General features: G+C 52.3%; 1 protein-coding gene across 1 annotated transcript; it reads right to left on the bottom strand.

Annotated features, from left to right (window-relative positions):
* Positions 1–2,185: 2,185 nt before the first annotated feature.
* LOC128801181 (DC-STAMP domain-containing protein 2-like) lies at positions 2,186–15,528 on the bottom strand. Its single transcript, XM_053966869.1, has 30 exons — positions 14,964–15,528; positions 13,443–13,613; positions 12,855–12,956; positions 12,562–12,759; positions 12,394–12,459; positions 11,686–11,899; positions 11,449–11,606; positions 11,203–11,367; positions 10,955–11,122; positions 10,760–10,860; positions 10,545–10,675; positions 10,322–10,437; positions 10,146–10,239; positions 9,909–10,064; positions 8,099–8,256; positions 6,848–6,973; positions 5,336–5,410; positions 5,116–5,244; positions 4,895–5,034; positions 4,631–4,808; positions 4,342–4,485; positions 4,128–4,249; positions 3,895–4,049; positions 3,616–3,715; positions 3,428–3,523; positions 3,226–3,352; positions 2,994–3,110; positions 2,758–2,900; positions 2,561–2,674; positions 2,186–2,470 (listed from the first exon to the last, which is right to left on the bottom strand). The coding sequence occupies exons 1-30, from the start codon at positions 15,280–15,282 to the stop codon at positions 2,219–2,221; spliced, it is 4,335 nt and encodes a 1,444-aa protein (XP_053822844.1). The 5' UTR covers positions 15,283–15,528; the 3' UTR covers positions 2,186–2,218.
* Positions 15,529–16,476: the final 948 nt, after the last annotated feature.

Here is a 16,476-nt window from a genome sequence, read left to right on the forward strand (position 1 = left end):
GATGTCCTGCCTGTGGCAGGGGGTGGAATGAGATGAGCTTTAAGGTCCCTTCCAACCCAAACCATCCCATGATTCCATGATTCTGTGACTCTACATACAGAATGACTTTGGCCCTTGGGCTTGAAGCAGGTTTCTCTGCCAGAAGTGTAATAAGGACACACCAGAGGGCTCTGGGAAATTCAGCTGGGCAAGTAGACGCCGTGAGTAACTGGACTAGGTGTGCTCGTGGAGAATTAAACCCGTGGTTCAGCAGGCTGTGAAGATGACACTGCAGAATGCAGCAGCGCTGGACACGTTGTGATTAAAGGAACAAGGGATGTGTGGGATGTTAAACTTCTCCAGCGGGGAACGCTGTGTCCACAACGCTGCTGCTTCCGTGGAAGAGGCCAAAGCCAAGGTGAGCAAAAGTGCTGAGCAAACCTTGGGATTGTTCTGGTAGTGGACTGCTTTGGTGGATGGAGTCCCGAGCCATGGATTGTCCTGCTGTTGTGGCCTCTGGGGCTCCCAGCGTGGGGAAATGAAGCAAACAGGAGTGATGTTGTCAGTGATTTATATTCGTTGTTCATTGTAGAATTCCTCATTTGCTCTCTTCTATCTCCTCTCTTCCTTCTGTTCACGCCGTGGCAATCACCGAGCTGGAAGAATTCCCGGGAAGGAGATTGAACGGGCTCTGAGCCACGGGGGGGTGGTGTTGTCCCAGAACAGGTTCTTTCAGCCGGTGTCCAAGAGGCCGATCCACCCACAGGGCGAGGTATTTGATTTATTTACTGCTCTGGGCAGAGAGCAGGGCTGGGCAACCGGTCTGGAGACACCAGTGAGGGACTGGAAGATGAGATGTGAGTGCCTCCAACACTCGGCACTGGGAAGGGCAGGAGGGGCTGCGCTGAGCTCGGGTCTGTGTCTCTGCCCGAGGAGAAAGGGAGAGCTCACGGGCGTGGTGGTGAAATCTCAGATCTGCCCGGCCACAGCTCAGGGACTTTAAAAGACTCAGTTCGGGGGAAAAAAGGGTGATCCCGGCAGCAGAGCACAGCCAGGAGAGAGTGAACGCACCTCTGGATCCAAGGGTGGGCAGAGCTTTTCTTTTCTTTTCTTTTCTTTTCTTTTCTTTTCTTTTCTTTTCTTTTCTTTTCTTTTCTTTTCTTTTCTTTTCTTTTCTTTTCTTTTCTTTTCTTTTCTTTTCTTTCTTTTCTTTTCTTTTCTTTTCTTTTCTCTTTTCTTTTCTTTTCTTACTTTCTTTCTCTCTTTCTCTCTCTTTCTTTTTCTTTCTTTCCTTTTCTTCTCTCTCTCTCTTTCCCCCTCCTTCCCTTCATTCCTCCCTCCTTTCCTTTCCTTTTTTTTCCTCCTGGCTTTAATATTGTTGTTTGCGAGTTTCACTCAGTGCCAAGTCAGTCCAGTTGCCAATAACCACTGTTCTATTTGCAAAGGCCTCTGGATAACCATTATTATCCCTCTCATTACTGCACAGAGATTGAAAACAACCTCCTCCCTTTTCCCCTGGATGGGAGTGGGGTGGGCAGGGACTGCCAGCCACGGGAGGGGGCTGCCCCAGCCCCAGTGCCAGCCCCACAGGGCACCCAGGCAGGATCTGGGCCAGTGGGGCTGGGGCTGCACGGGCAGCTGAGAGCTTTTGCCCCCCAGCTATGACCAAGAGACCATTTCCAGCACCTGGATGTGCCACCTGCGTGAAAAAAGGGCCCGTGCCCCTCATCAGGCACCTCGCCCGCCTGCCCATGCCCATGCGGTTCAGGATCCTCTGCCAGGTGGTCAAGGGTGATGTGTGGGACCCATCCCCTGACCCTCGGGGGGCACAGTGATGCCTGGGGATGCCAGCTCTGCTGCCACCATTCCCCTCCATCCCTACAGCCATGAACTGCTGGTGCAAGGAGAAGATCCCAGGGGACTACAGCTCCACACACAGCCCCAGCACTCAAACCTGTCCCTCCCCACAGCCCCTCAACGCCCCCATCTCTATTTCTGTCACGCCCCCAGCCCTGGGAAGGAAGTGCCAGGTAGGGCAGGGGCAGCTCCGTGTGTGCTGCATGACAAACACCTCAGTGGTGCTGCTGGGGCAGCACCCCCATCCTCCCCATCTCAAGCTCCCCACCTCCATCATGCAGTGCAGCAGAGACCCCCTCGTTCAGCATCCCCCTGGCAGACACACCCCCAGACCCCACTTCACACCGTGCACGGGGGTTGAAACATTTATTCCCAAGCACCTTCATCCCGCGTATCCCTGCTCCTCCTCGTCCTCGCTGCTGTCCTGGACGAGGTCGGGGTCTGCAGGCCCGCAGGCGAGGCAGATGCCCCCCGTCACCCTCCAGCAGGACTCGCAGTACAAGGCAAAGCAGTCGGGATTGGGGCAGGGCCGGTGCCGGGGGGTCTCGGGGGTCCCGCACAAGGTGCATCTCCGGCGCAAGCAGCGGCGCAGCCAGGGCCAGCGCCGGCGGCACCACTGCAGCAGCAACGTTCCCTGCGGCGAGGACGGGCCCGTGTGGGGCTGCAGGGTCGAGGGACACTGGTGGCCCCACCCCAGCAGCCCCGTGTCCCCGTCCCCACTCACCAGCTCGGGCGGCTGCCGTGCTCGCCGGGCCACGCGCCCGCGCTGCAGGTGCAAGAAATTCTTCCGCTGCCGCAGCAATTTGTTGTACAGGAACAGCACTCGAGTCTTCTCCCTCTGTGCCAGCAAAGACCGTGAGGGCCAGCAAAACCCACCCCAGAGGGCACCCCCAGGCTGTGCCCAGCCCTCGGACCGCTCACCTTGGGGAAGTAGAAGGCGGCGATGGCGCGGCGCAGGCGGAACGGGTAGACCTGGGCCAGGCAGAGCAGGGCCAGCACGCCCAGGGGCAGGCAGGTGTTCAGGTACTGCTGCCTCGTCATCCCCGTGGGCTGCGGCAGGCAGGCTGGGGACACGGCACCGCCGTGAGCCCCCTGCGGCCGCCCCTGGCCAGGCGTGGGGCTGGGGGGGGGGGGTTCCATCCCTGGCAGGGGCTTACCGAGGTTGGAGGTCTCCACTTCGGTGTCGAAGGAGGTGTTGAGGGCCCCGATGGTGGTGCGCAGCAGCTGTGCCATCAGGGATGTGCCCATCACGTTCACGGACAAGTGGTGGCTGGCTGTGGGGTGGGAGGATAGGGAGGCTGAGGAGGGGGTGGCAGGGCTGAGGGGGTCCCTGCATTGCCGAGGGGCACGGTGGGACCGTGGGCCGGGCCTCCAGGGCCGCGAGCTCACTTTGGTAGGAATACTCGATAAAGGAATGATGCTGGATGATGCTGAGAATGCTGAAGATGAAGTGGTCCAGGCCACAGACAAAGAGGAGGAAGAGCAGGAGTGGGATGCACCTGAGCAGCTCCATCACCTGCAGGGGAGCAGGGAAGCTGTCACTGCTTGCTGTCCCCAGCTCTGACCCCTCTGATTACCCCCAGCCCCTCACCATGTACTGCAGCTCAGGCCGCTGCACGGCCAGCTTGCATGGGAAGATGAAAGACGAGGTCTCCTCACGGAGCAGGGGCAGCAGCGTCTGCTTGTTCTGAGTGAGGGACAGGGGGTGTCTCAGTGCAGCCTCTGGGACACCCCACGGGGGGTGACGGGCTGCCCTGCACCCCTTTCCCCCTGCCCAACCTGCTCTCTACGCCGGGCATCGATTTGGCGGAAATAGGTGGTGACGTAGCAGTTGTCAAAGCCGATCTTGTGGCAGTATTGATAGGTGTAGTGGAAAGCCCTGGTGAGAGAGGAGAGGTCTGGGGAGAAGGAGGCACTGGGTGAAGCCCCCAGGACCCCCTCCATTGTCTTCATGTCCCCCCCCTCCCAGACCTGCTGCCAAAGAAGGCCCCCACCCCTCTGTGCCCCGCAGCTGGCACAGGGGTGTCACCCCCACCCCCTGACCATGCCAAGGCTCACGAGAAGAAGATGAAGAGGAAGGTGAAGGACAGCAGCAGGCGGAAGAAGGAGACGGCCAGGCCCAGGCGGGCGCCTTCCTGCTGCAGCTGCGAGGTCACCTCCTCCCGCAGCTGCTCCGCTATGTCGGTGCCCACCAGCATCTCGTGGTGCTCCTCCTGTGGCAGAGGGGCCATGGGGCAGGGCAGGGCCGTGGGCACAGGGGACAGGCACCCACAGGGTGCCCAGGCACCCACCTGGTAGGCAATGCTGGCGCTGAACTCCTGGCTGAGGCTGTTGACGGAGCTGTTCACCCGGTCATACATGTGCCCGAAGTTCCCATCCACGGGGATCCTCTCCTTACACCACCTCCTCATGACTGCAGAGATGGCACAGGGATGCCGTGCCAGGGGCTGAGGGGGCAGAACTGGATCTGCCCCTCCAAGGGAGCACAGGGTCAGGGTCACCTACGTTTGACCGAGTGGCAGACGAACCCAAACTGCATGGGCAGGCAGACGAGGTGCCTGACTAAGGGCAGGATCACTCGTTTCATGCATTTCTCGTACATTTTCTGGAAATGGTTTGTGCAGCGCTGCAGGCCCCTCTGGATCACAGCTGGGGAGCAGGAGGAGCCCTCAGGTGCCTGTGCAGCCCCAGCCCCACTGGCCTACCCCAACGAGGGTGCCCTGTGGGGACAGCACTGGGATCTGGGGCAGCCCCCCCTCCCCACGTGCTGCCAGTGCCTGTCCACCCCACTCACTTTCACAGCGAAGTTTGGTCTTTGTCTCATAGAGCTCCTGGGTGCTGGGGGCTGGCTTCGTGCCCGTGTCTGGGCGTTGCCTCAGGTCGTAGCCCTCCTTGCTGGCCACCTGCTCGTTCAGCTCCACGAAGGCTTGGGAGACGTTGTGCATCTCAGTGTTGAGTGTCTCTGCGCTCTTCTGCCAGGGCACACACACAGACACGGGCAGAGGCTCGGTCCTGCTCCCCTGGCCCCCCGCAGCCCCTGCCCCAGAGCCCTCCTCACCACCAGCTCCTCCATGACCTGGCGCAGGGGGGCTGTAGACGCCTGCCAGAGATGTCCCGTGTGGTTGACCTGTAGCTCCACCACGCACTCCATCGAGCGCTTGGTCTCCATCAGGTTGTACCAGAGGTTGGCCCCGGGCCCTGGTGGCAGCAGGGGTGGCTCAGAGCCCTCCAGCTCCCCGGAGCCCACTGGGGGGACACAGGGATGTGGGGGGACCCTACCGTTGTAGATGGCGGCGAAGACAAAGGAGAGAACGTAGAGCCGACCCTCCTTCCCCAGGAGCTTGGGGACCATGAGCAGGTTGGCACAGCGGAATTGGGGGGACGTGGCCCAGCCCAGGGCAGTCACGGCTGTGCAGAGCAGAGGGCTGAGCCCATGGTCCCACAGAGAACCCCCGGGGGCTTCCCCATCAGCTCAGTCCCCTCCCTGCCCCATCCTCACCTGTCAGCCCCCAGGTAAGCTTCACCTTCTGTGTCTCTGACAGGTCCAGAGGCATGATGAGGAGGTGGCAGAGCCCTGGAACACCCAACAACATTCCTCATTCTTCCTAACGTCCCTAATGCTCCAATTCTTCCATTCTTCCAATGTTCCTAATCCCTCCTCAAAGACTTAAAAAGTCACCAACAATTTGCCAGTAGTTCGTAACACAAAACTTATCTCCAGCTCAAAAGAGACATCCACAAACAATAATCATACATGGTATAGATAATCTACTCATTACAGCACCAACACACAAAAAAATTACGAAATACTCGTGACAACATAATTACAGAACTTCAAAACACAAGACTAGAAGTCTCTACATCAAAAGTCCAAAAAATCTCACCATAGAAATACTTAAAATTAAAAATCACAAAACAAACAAACCACAAAATATACAACTCAAACCCAGTGTCAACACTTTACAGGGTTTAAAAGAAATCAATTTGATCAGGCCGATTTTAGAGATCACCAATGATGAACTTACACCACTTTTCAACTTATTGAGAGACTACAACACCAAATCTCCCAGAAACCTCACACCTAAAGCCCAAAAAGCCCCTAAGAAAGTTACTAAAGCCCTTCAACAAAACAAGCACATCATTGTGCAATATCACAACATGCACAAAATGTACAATTTTTTTTTTTTTAAAATGTACAATATCATGAACGGGACGGGACTGCTGAGGAATGCATCTCAAGCTGTTGATTTTCCAGCATCACTCTCATTCCATGGTTATGGCAATGGGAAGATGCCAGCAGCTCACATTCCAGGCAGCAGACAAAGAACTTAATGGTGCAACTTACTTTAAAAGCTTTTTGACCAATCACACAAAGCAAAAGCATACTGACAGTAGTTTCATCCAGCCACTATAAGCAAAAGTACCTTTGGCTAAAACAGTGCTTGCTTATTTTGAATACAAATACCTGCTTGTAAGCCTTAAGATACAGTGCACAGAGCTCCATTATTAAACCAAAACTTCCTAATATCTTGCTAGATAATACTTTTCTGTAGATTAGGGAGTTATTCTAGGCAAGCGTTAATACCTTTGTTTTATTCGTCCTTACTTTGGAGATAATTTGGGATATTATAATATTTACTTATTTATTTTTATTATTTATTTAATATATATTAATAATATAAATATTTATTTATTTATTTGTTTGTTTATTATTTTTCTGGTTTTTGTCCTACATTTTCTATTGCTTTGTCCTCAATTTTCTCCCAAAGTTTTCCCCAGATTATCTCCAAATTAAGGACCACTGCTCTGCTTGTCCTTACTTTCTACTTCTCATGTAACACTTCCTCTGACAAACCTCGCGGCTGGTGCTTAGCTCTAACTGCAGTCCTGCTGTCTCTGCGTCCTGCCTTTTGCAGCTTTCCCCAAAACCCTCTGGTTTTAAGGACTCCTTAAAACGAGGATTTTTTTTTTTTTTTTTTTTTTTTTTTTGGTTGATTCCCACAGCGCTCACCGAGGCCAAGGAGCATCCCAAAGCCGGCTCCCAGGAAGGCTTTTCTGCAGCGATACTCATCGGGCCGGCTCCAGAGGAAGCGGCTGAGGGGGCTGGGCAGGACCGAGACCACCACTCGCTCCAGGGCTGGGTGGGAGAGAGGGAAGGAGAGAGGGAAGGAGAGAGGGAATGAGAGAGGGAAGGAGAGAGGGAAGGAGAGAGGGAAGGAGAGAGGGAGAGAGGGAAGGAGAGAGGGAAGGAGAGAGGGAAGGAGAGAGGGAGAGAGGGAAGGAGAGAGGGAGAGAGGGAAGGAGAGAGGGAAGGAGAGAGGGAAGGAGAGAGGGAGAGAGGGAAGGAGAGAGGGAAGGAGAGAGAGAGAGAGGGAGAGAGGGAAGGAGAGAGGGAAGGAGAGAGGGAAGGAGAGAGGGAGAGAGGGAAGGAGAGAGGGAAGGAGAGAGGGAAGGCGAGAGGGAAGGAGAGAGGGAAGGAGAGAGGGAGAGAGGGAAGGAGAGAGGGAAGGAGAGAGGGAAGGAGAGAGGGAGAGAGGGAGAGAGGGAAGGAGAGGGAAGGAGAGAGGGAAGGAGAGAGGGAGAGAGGGAAGGAGAGAGGGAAGGAGAGAGGGAAGGAGAGAGGGAGAGAGGGAGAGAGGGAAGGAGAGGGAAGGAGAGAGGGAAGGAGAGAGGGAGGGAAGGAGAGAGGGAAGGAGAGAGGGAAGGAGAGAGGGAAGGAGAGAGGGAAGGAGAGAGGGAAGGAGAGAGGGAAGGAGAGAGGGAGGGAAGGAGAGAGGGAAGGAGAGAGGGAAGGAGAGAGGGAAGGAGAGAGGGAGAGAGGGAAGGAGAGAGGGAAGGAGAGAGGGAAGGAGAGAGGGAGGGAAGGAGAGAGGGAAGGAGAGAGGGAAGGAGAGAGGGAAGGAGAGAGGGAAGGAGAGAGGGAGAGAGGGAAGGAGAGAGGGAAGGAGAGAGGGAAGGAGAGAGGGAGAGAGGGAGAGAGGGAAGGAGAGAGGGAAGGAGAGAGGGAAGGAGAGAGGGAGAGAGGGAAGGAGAGAGGGAAGGAGAGAGGGAAGGAGAAAGGGAAGGAGAGAGGGAAGGAGAGAGGGAAGGAGAGAGGGAAGGAGAGAGGGAGGGAAGGAGAGAGGGAAGGAGAGAGGGAAGGAGAGAGGGAAGGAGAGAGGGAGGGAAGGAGAGAGGGAAGGAGAGAGGGAAGGAGAGAGGGAAGGAGAGAGGGGTGAGCCCTGCCCGCTGCCGCTGGGAGGGGAGCGGCAGCGGGGCTCACTTGTGCGGGGAGGTTTCGGAGCACGCTGCGGTTCGGAGCTGATGGCGGGGGGATGCCCCAGCGGGGAGGGAACTCGGCTGGGCGGCGGCAGCACCAGCACCTCCCGCAGCTCTCCGTCGTCCCCGCTCTCGGCCCGCTGCTCGCAGTCCACGGCGCGTCTGGAGGTGGGGGACAGGCAAGCGCTGGGGATCAGCGAGCTGCGCTGGGTGGGAAACTTGTATGGAAAACTGTTTATGGAAAAATGATTCTTGAAAAATTTTTAATTTTTTTTTTTTTTTTTTAATTCTAGAAAATTTTATGGAAAACGTCTAGAAGATTTTCGATAGAAAAATGTTTCGGGATTTTAAAAAATGATCCAAAGTTTTATGGGAATTTATAGCAATTTTTAATAGAATTTCTAGAATTTAATAGAATTTATAGCAATTTTAATAGAATTTCTAGAATTTAAGAGAATTTACAGCAATTTTTAATAGAATTTATAAAATTTAATAGAATTTCTAGAATTTAATAGAATTTATAGCAATTTTTAATAGAATTTATAGAATTTAATAGAATTTACAGCAATTTTTCATAGAATTTATAGAATTTAATAGAATTTATAGCAATTTTTAATAGAATTTATAGAATTTAATAGAATTTATAGCAATTTTTAATAGAATTTATAGAATTTAATAGAATTTATAGAATTTAATAGAATTTATAGCAATTTTAATAGAATTTCTAGAATTTAAGAGAATTTATAGCAAATTTTAATAGAATTTCTAGAATTTAAGAGAATTTATAGCAATTTTTAATAGAATTTATAGAATTTAATAGAATTTATAGCAATTTTTAATAGAATTTATAGAATTTAATAGAATTTATAGCAATTTTTAATAGAAAATTATTTCTAGAAAATGATGCAGAACCTCGTAGAAAATTTATAAAGTTTTTAATAGAAAATTATTTCTAGAAAATTATTTCTAGACAATTTTGAGTTTTTTTTAAATTATAGAAAATTTTATAGAAATTTTATAGAATTTTTAAATAGAAAATTATGTATAGAAAATTTTTAGACTTTTTTTAAATTATAGAAAATTGTATAGAAATTCATAGAAAAATTTTAATAGAAAATGATGTATCAAAAATTTTTTGGGTTTTTTTTAATTATGGAAAATGTTACAGAAATGTATAGAAAATGATGTATAGAAAATTTTAGAATTTTTTAATTATAGAAAATTTAATAGAAATGTATAGAAAAACGATAACATTCTATAAATACAGAAAACTTATTTTCTATATTTATTTTAAATATAGAAAGCTTATAAAGTTGGAAAGAACTTTAGAATTTATAGAAAATATTTAAAGTTTAAATTTATAGAACATTTTTAGAGTTTGACAGAAGGTTCACATAGTGTGTGAACCATCTGTACATTTTGAGATAAATGTTGATTTAGAACTATTATAGGATAGGACAGACATTGCTGAGAGAGATATTGAACTAGAAACAAGTTTTAAAGGATGGCTTTGCAAATAAGATTAGATACATCACAGAAATTAAACTTTGTAGCAGGACCCACGAGGGGTAATTTTAGATTATTATTTTAAGGTATTTATAGTGTGGTGTGGTTAAAGCTGATAGACTAAGAACACTTATATTGTAATTCTGATTGCGATGGCGTGAATTATAACATCTCTGTTGTCTCACCCTTCTCATGAGAGTGAAAATAAGTTTTTCAAGCACCTCTCGGTTGCCCCGTCCCTAAGCCAGAGAAATGTGTAAGCGCTGGAGGGGAAGGAGGACGCTGCCATCCGCAGGGGCAGCCCTCACCTGGGGAGCAGCCGCTCGCTCTCCTCCTCCCGCAGCTCCGTCCTGGAGGGGAGCCGCCGGCCCTGGAGCGCGTCCTTGATGCGCTGCAGCAGCCGCCGCCCTCGCTCCTGGCCCCGGCCCGGCCACAGCCCCGGCGTGTCCTCGTCACTGGAGTCCCTGCGGGGGCACAGAGGGCAGGGCTGAGCTGTGCCCCCCGCCCCCCAGCCCCTCTGCAGCCCCCCCAGCACCCCTCCTCACATCTCCTCGTCGCCAGAGTCCGGGGAGCTCAGGGGGGCCGTGCAGACGGAGCAGGTGTTGTTCAGGGCTCCGTAGCACTCGCTGCAATACAGCCCTGCAGAAAGCGGGGCTGTCAGGGGGGGGGGGATGTGGAATTTTCTGGGGAGGGGTTCCCCGAGCTCTGTGGGGGCTCCGACCTTTGCAGTTGGGTGTGATGCAGGCGGTGAAACCCGGCTGCTCTGCCACCCCACAGGTCAGGCAGTGCTTGCGCTGGATGCCCAAGCGGCGAGCGAGGCGAGCTAGGAGAGGGAACCTGCAAGCACGGAGCAAATGATCCGCGGGGGCAATGCCATCCCAGAGGTCCTTGCCACGGACCCCCGGGGATGGTGCTGCCCTTTTCCATCTCCTGGAAGAGCTTACCTGGAGATGAGGACGAGGAAGAGCCTGCTTTTCCCGGTATCGGCCAAGCGCTGCGTGCCAGATTGGCGCAGGGCAAACACCACCCATTCCCGCCGTGCCCGGATGATGTTGTGGAGGAAGGCCAGGCGCTCCTGGCATGGAGGGGATGGGGTGAGGGCAGCTGGTGGCTGAGGGAGTGCAGAGGGACACGCACACACGCTCAGGGGGGTTCTCACCTGCTCGCGGGACGGGAAGTAGGCGGCACACACTGCCCGGCGCAGGCGTGCCATGTAGGAACCGAAGACGGCGATGAAGAGCCAGATACCGTACAGGATTCCTGGTGGGAAGAAAACGAGTTAAGTAGGGGGGCCACCCCCTTCACCCCCCATCCACCTGGGTCGCTGAGGTTGCAGCGGCCCCGGTCTGCACACCTATGGTGATGTAGGTGCCGTGGTCGGGCTCCACGGGCTCGATGAGGCAGACGTGGGACAGCACCGAGACCTCGCCCTCCTGCAGCGCGTTGAAGGCAGAGACCAGATCCTGGTAGATCTCACTGGTGTAGCCCGTCCCGTTGACGCTGATGGTCATTGTCGACGGCGCTGTGGGTGAACAGCTCAGACCCGGGGCCATCCCACAGCCCTGACCCTCAGCCAGCGGAGCACCCAAGGGTGCTGCTCACCCCTGGCAACGATCTCCGCGCTCAGCTGGTGCCGGAACAGGTCGAGTAGCCAGAAGATGCTGTAGTCAGCCAGGATGATGCTGAGCCCCAGCAGCGTATGGCGCAGGAAGCCAAAGAGCTGCAGCCCGTACTGGCGTCGCTCCCTCTTTGACAGCCACAGCGCACCTGCATGGCCACGGGAGCACCATGAGGCCGTGTCAGGGGGCTCAGGTTGGGCTGGGGGATACCCCCGGGGCTGGGGCTGACCCGGGGGGATGTAGCGGCCCCTCTCCAGCGCCGACAGGGGCAGCACGGTGGGTTTGCCCTGCTCTGCACACCGCAGGTCCAGCTCCACGAAGCGCCGCGTGATGTAAACGTTGTCAAAGGTGTCGTCCCGCAGGTAGCGGCGCCGGTAGCGAATCGCGCTGCGGGCACGGGGCGGGGGGAAACTGAGCACCCGCACGCCAGGTCCCCGTCCCCGCGGCTCACCAGAGCACCACTCACTGGTAGCACAAGAAGAGGATGGCCAAGAAGGAGAGGTAGGAGAAGAGCTCCAGGGCACGGTGGTAGGGCTCCATGTGCTGCTGCACGGCCTCCATCATATCGGCAGACACCTCGCCCAGGCTCTTGCTGGCGTTGAGGTTGACGCTGAAGTGGTGCACGACCGAGATGTTGAACTCAAACTCGGCGCGGACACGGTTCAGGGCATTTGTGAGGTCTGCAGAGGTGACGAGAGGTGCTGTGCATTGCCAGAACCAGATGAGGGGCACAGAGAAGGACCCGTGTAGTGGTTTGGGTTTGTTAATTTGAGATTTTGTTAATTTTGAGATTTTTTTGGCCAATGTACTAAAGAGTGTGGTGGGTTTGGTGTTGGCTGGTTGCTAATTATTTCTTGTTGTGAGGTAGGATTAGGAGAAAGGTAAAGTAGGTTTAAAACTTTTAAAACTTTAAAAGGGTATAAAGAAAAATTTATTAATAGTAACTTAAAGAAAGAGTAATAAGAATTAGAACAAAACTTTTAGAATACTTTTCTTCTTATTACTTTTCTTACTGATAATGCAAAGAAATAAAATTTTAGTTAGTTTACTGCTTTTAGAATAGTCTTTTTTTCGTTTATTTAGGGAGAGTGGCTAAAAAGCTTTGTATCACTTCCATAGATGTCCCTCAGACAAAATAATGACAACACCCACCACGTGGCCCTGGGATACTCACGGGCTGCGACGTTCATCCGGATGAAGGTCTGGATGTACTTAGGGATGGTGCAGAACATGAAAGCAACTGCAGAGAGGGGGGGATCTCTGTGGGGCTGGGCCCCCATGGTGGGGACAGATCTGCCCCATCACCCCATGAGCCCCCTGTGGCAGAGGGACAGGGACTCACAAGTACTGATCATGCCGCAGAGCGCCTTGAAGCTGAGGACGACGTAGCAGATGTGGAAGAGGAGCGGGAGGGCGCGCTCACACCTGTCCTTGGTCTTGTCCATGTAGCGAAAGCAGGTGCTCTGCGGGTCCCCCAGCTCACGGTTACAGATGTAACCAGCCCTCGACAGCCACAGCCAAACGTTGCGCAGGGCGCGGGCTGCGGGCAGGGAGCGGGCATTGGAGACAGGCACGGTCTGAGAGGAGGGTAAGGGGTGCCGGGGCTGGGGGCACCCCCGGGGGCCCAACGCTCACCAACGTGTCTGGTGGAGTCTATGATGGAGCGGACGAACTTACGGACACGGTCACCCAGCACCTTGGCATTCTGGCCGATCTCCTTGATCTTCTTCTGCACGTCTGCAGAGAGAGGGGACACCTTGTTGCCTTCTGCTGAGAAGGCAGGCGACTTGGTTTTAAGACACAGTGCGGCAGTTTGGCCTTGCCTGGGTCACTCGGGCTACCAGCATGTACAGACACCAATGTGGTGGATGGTCAAAATGGCGTTTATTACCTTATCTAGTGTGGTTAAATAGTCAAGGGGCCCTACTACGTCAAAAGGGGGACGGTGGGCCCGGCTAGGGTTAGTAGGGAGTGGAGGACTACTGGTGTTAGGAGGTGCTAACTCCTAAAACTCCTGAGGTCTCAGGAGTGGTTGGTTACATATGGCAGGATGAGGGGGAGAGGGTCTTGCTTTCCCTTACATCCCGAAATCTTCCGTTCGCCCGTCCCTATCTACCACACACCTGAGCACGCCCCAAAGAGTGAGGGGAGCCTGAGGCTGTCTGTGGCTCCCCCAGGAAGGGCCCCTCCCATCCCTCCACCTTCCCCCAGCCCCCTGCTCACTCAGCAGTGGCTCCTTGGCGCGTTGCAGCCGCTCGGCTGTCTGGTTTTGGGCCAGTTCAGCCCCGCATGAGAGCGCCTTGGCGACCTGGGAGACGTTGTGCAGCAGATTGGTGCCAGGGCCTTGCACGGTCAGGCACAGCACCAGCATCATGATCAGTATCTTCCCCTCCCCTGCGAAGAAAGGGCAAGAATCAGTCTCATAATCTGACAGGAAAGAATCAGTTCCATCATCTGACAGGGAGGAATCAGTCTCATCATCTGACAAGAAATAATCAATCTCATCATCTGACAAGAAATAATCAATCTCATAATCTGACAGGAAATAATCAGTCTCATAATCTGACAAGAAATAATCAATCCCATAATCTGACAGGAAATAATCAATCCCATAATCTGACAGGAAATAATCAGTCTCATAATCTGACAGGAAATAATCAGTCTCATAATCTGACAGGAAATAATCAGTCTCATAATCTGACAGGGAGGAATCAGTCTCATAATCTGACAAGAAATAATCAATCCCATAATCTGACAAGAAATAATCAATCCCATAATCTGACAAGAAATAATCAATCCCATAATCTGACAGGAAAGAGTCAGTCTCATAATCTGCAGGTCGTGAATTTGATCCTCACACGGGGCACCACTAATGTTGGTTATTTAAATTCTTCTTTGTTTCTGTTAGGGCTGGGATTGAAAGCGCTCGAGATGGTATTTCGTGTCTGGATTTAGATGTTTATTATTTTTTATCTATGACAGTCATATAAACTGTGAGTTCTACAGTATTTTACTAATAAGTTACAAAATGGTTTTGTATATATTTTTACAAGGTGTTTTTAAGGAAAAAATAATCTAATTAAGAAATGACACAAAAATTATTTTTATTTTTAACTCAATAACTAATCACTTGTGTTTTGCAATGTGGACGTTTTTGTTTAATTATAAAATACTACTTAAACTTATGAAGAAGAAGGTAAAGAAGAAGGATTAGCTACTGTCTTAAAATTTCTATCTTAGTTTTATATTATTATATTTTAAAACTTTAAACTCTGTTTTCTGCTAGGTGATATTACCCACTTCTATTTAAACTACACACTTATAATATTATTATTAATATGTTATATATAACTAATCTGCTATATATAATTTTAATCTTATTATTAATCTGTTATATATAACTAATAATATTATTATTAATATGTTGTATATAACTAATCTGTTGCATATAACTTATAATCTTATTATTAATTTGTTATGTACATATAAAATCTGCTATGTATAATTTATAATATTATTGATATGTTATCTACAACTAACCTGCTAAATATAATTTATAATCTTATTATTAATATGCTTTTCATTAATTTTGGAAGCTTTTTTCACGGCTTTAGGTTCTCTTGAGGGCCTGTGTTTTTTAACACAGAAAATTTAACATTTTTACTATCTGGGGCTGTTCCACAGTCCCGGTGCTCGGCCAGGAGCTGGCATCCCCTGGCACCCCCAGCTCCCACGGCTGCTCACTGGTGAAGAAGTGCGGCAGCGCCAGCAGCACGATCATCCGCGTCTTCATGGAGAAGGCCATGCCCAGGCCCAGCCCGGCGCCCAGGAACACGGTGACGCTCAGGCAGTACCAGACATTGTGGCCCTGCACCAGCAGCACCAGAGCCCCGTAAATGCTGGCCAGAAGCAGCCCCAGCGTGAGGCCACCGAGGCTGCGGGCGAGCTCCTGGGCCTTGCCGGGATCCCGCGGCCCGCGCTCGGCCCCAGGCCGCTGGGCCCGCTCCTTGCGCTGGGCCCGCCGGGCCCGCGGGGCCCTGCCCGAGCCCGAGCCCGGCCTCATGCCGCGGCTCCCGCGGCTCCCTCCAGCCGTGTCCCCCGTGGGGTAACAGCAGGGCGAGTGAGCAGCTTCCACCGTGCTGCTCGCAGGGGTCCCGCCGTGCCCCGGCCCCGCCTGACAGTTTCCGTTGCCTTCGGAACCGGCCCGGCAGTTTCGGTTGCGCTCTGCTGCAGCGGGCGGTTGGAATGCAGGCTTCTCTGAGTTCCTCAGAGAGGGAAAGAAGTGCGGGGGTTTGTCAGGAAAATAAACCCACAAACATCAGAGGTTTATGTCCAAAAAGGAGACAGAGGAGTCCTTTTACTTTATTCTAATAGAGGGACCCCCCCCCCCCCCCCTTGCTTGGATCGTCTTCCTGCACCCAGAAATGGAGAACGGGATGGAGCAGGGCTCCTGCGGTGCCTCGGAGGGAGGTGGGAGCTTGCACCTTGCTTGGATCACCTTCCTGCACCCAGAAATGTAGAACGGGATGGAGCAGGGCTCCTGCGGTGCCTCGGAGGGAGGTGGGAGCTTGCGCCTTGCCCGTGGTCCTGCAGACTCCAGCCTCCTCCAGGACAGCAGCAATGCAGGCTGCAGCCCCCGTGCATGGCACGAGGTGGGGTCTGTGGGGTGCATCTGCCAGGGGTGTTAAAGGGGGTGTAGGGGGGATGGAAGTGGGGGTCTTCTGCGTGGGAACAGGTGAAATCTGATAAATAGAGGAAGGGAACTACCATATGTTTCTCTGCTTTAAATAGTCCTTTTCGTTGACAGTAGTGTTTCATAATAAAGTCAAAGGTTTCTGTGTGGAAAAAGAGGGGGAAGAAAGCAACCTCCCTTGACAAGGACTTGTCACAAAGAAGAAAAGAAGAAAATACTTGACACAATCTTTCCCTTAGTCTCCTTACTTATACCTGGTTTTAAAAAGGTGAAGGTGGGGCTGTGCGGTGTCCGGGTTAGGAGGGTGGGGGTCTCCGCTGCCTGGGATGATGAAGGTGGGGGTCTCCGTTGCACGAGGAGATAAAGGCAGGGGTGTGTGAAGCCCGGGTGGTGACGGTGGGGTGTCTGTGCTGTGATGTGTCTCAGGGGGTCTCTCCCGCCCTGGGGGATGGCGGCAGGGGGCTCTGCCATCCGGGCTGGTGAAGGTGGGGGTCTCCAGCGTACAGGATGATGAAGGAGGGGGTCTCCAGAGCACGAGATGCTGAAGGTGGGTGCCTCTGCTCC

This window comes from Vidua chalybeata, chromosome 29, assembly GCF_026979565.1.
Source record: "Vidua chalybeata isolate OUT-0048 chromosome 29, bVidCha1 merged haplotype, whole genome shotgun sequence".
Classification (NCBI taxonomy): domain Eukaryota; kingdom Metazoa; phylum Chordata; class Aves; order Passeriformes; family Viduidae; genus Vidua; species Vidua chalybeata.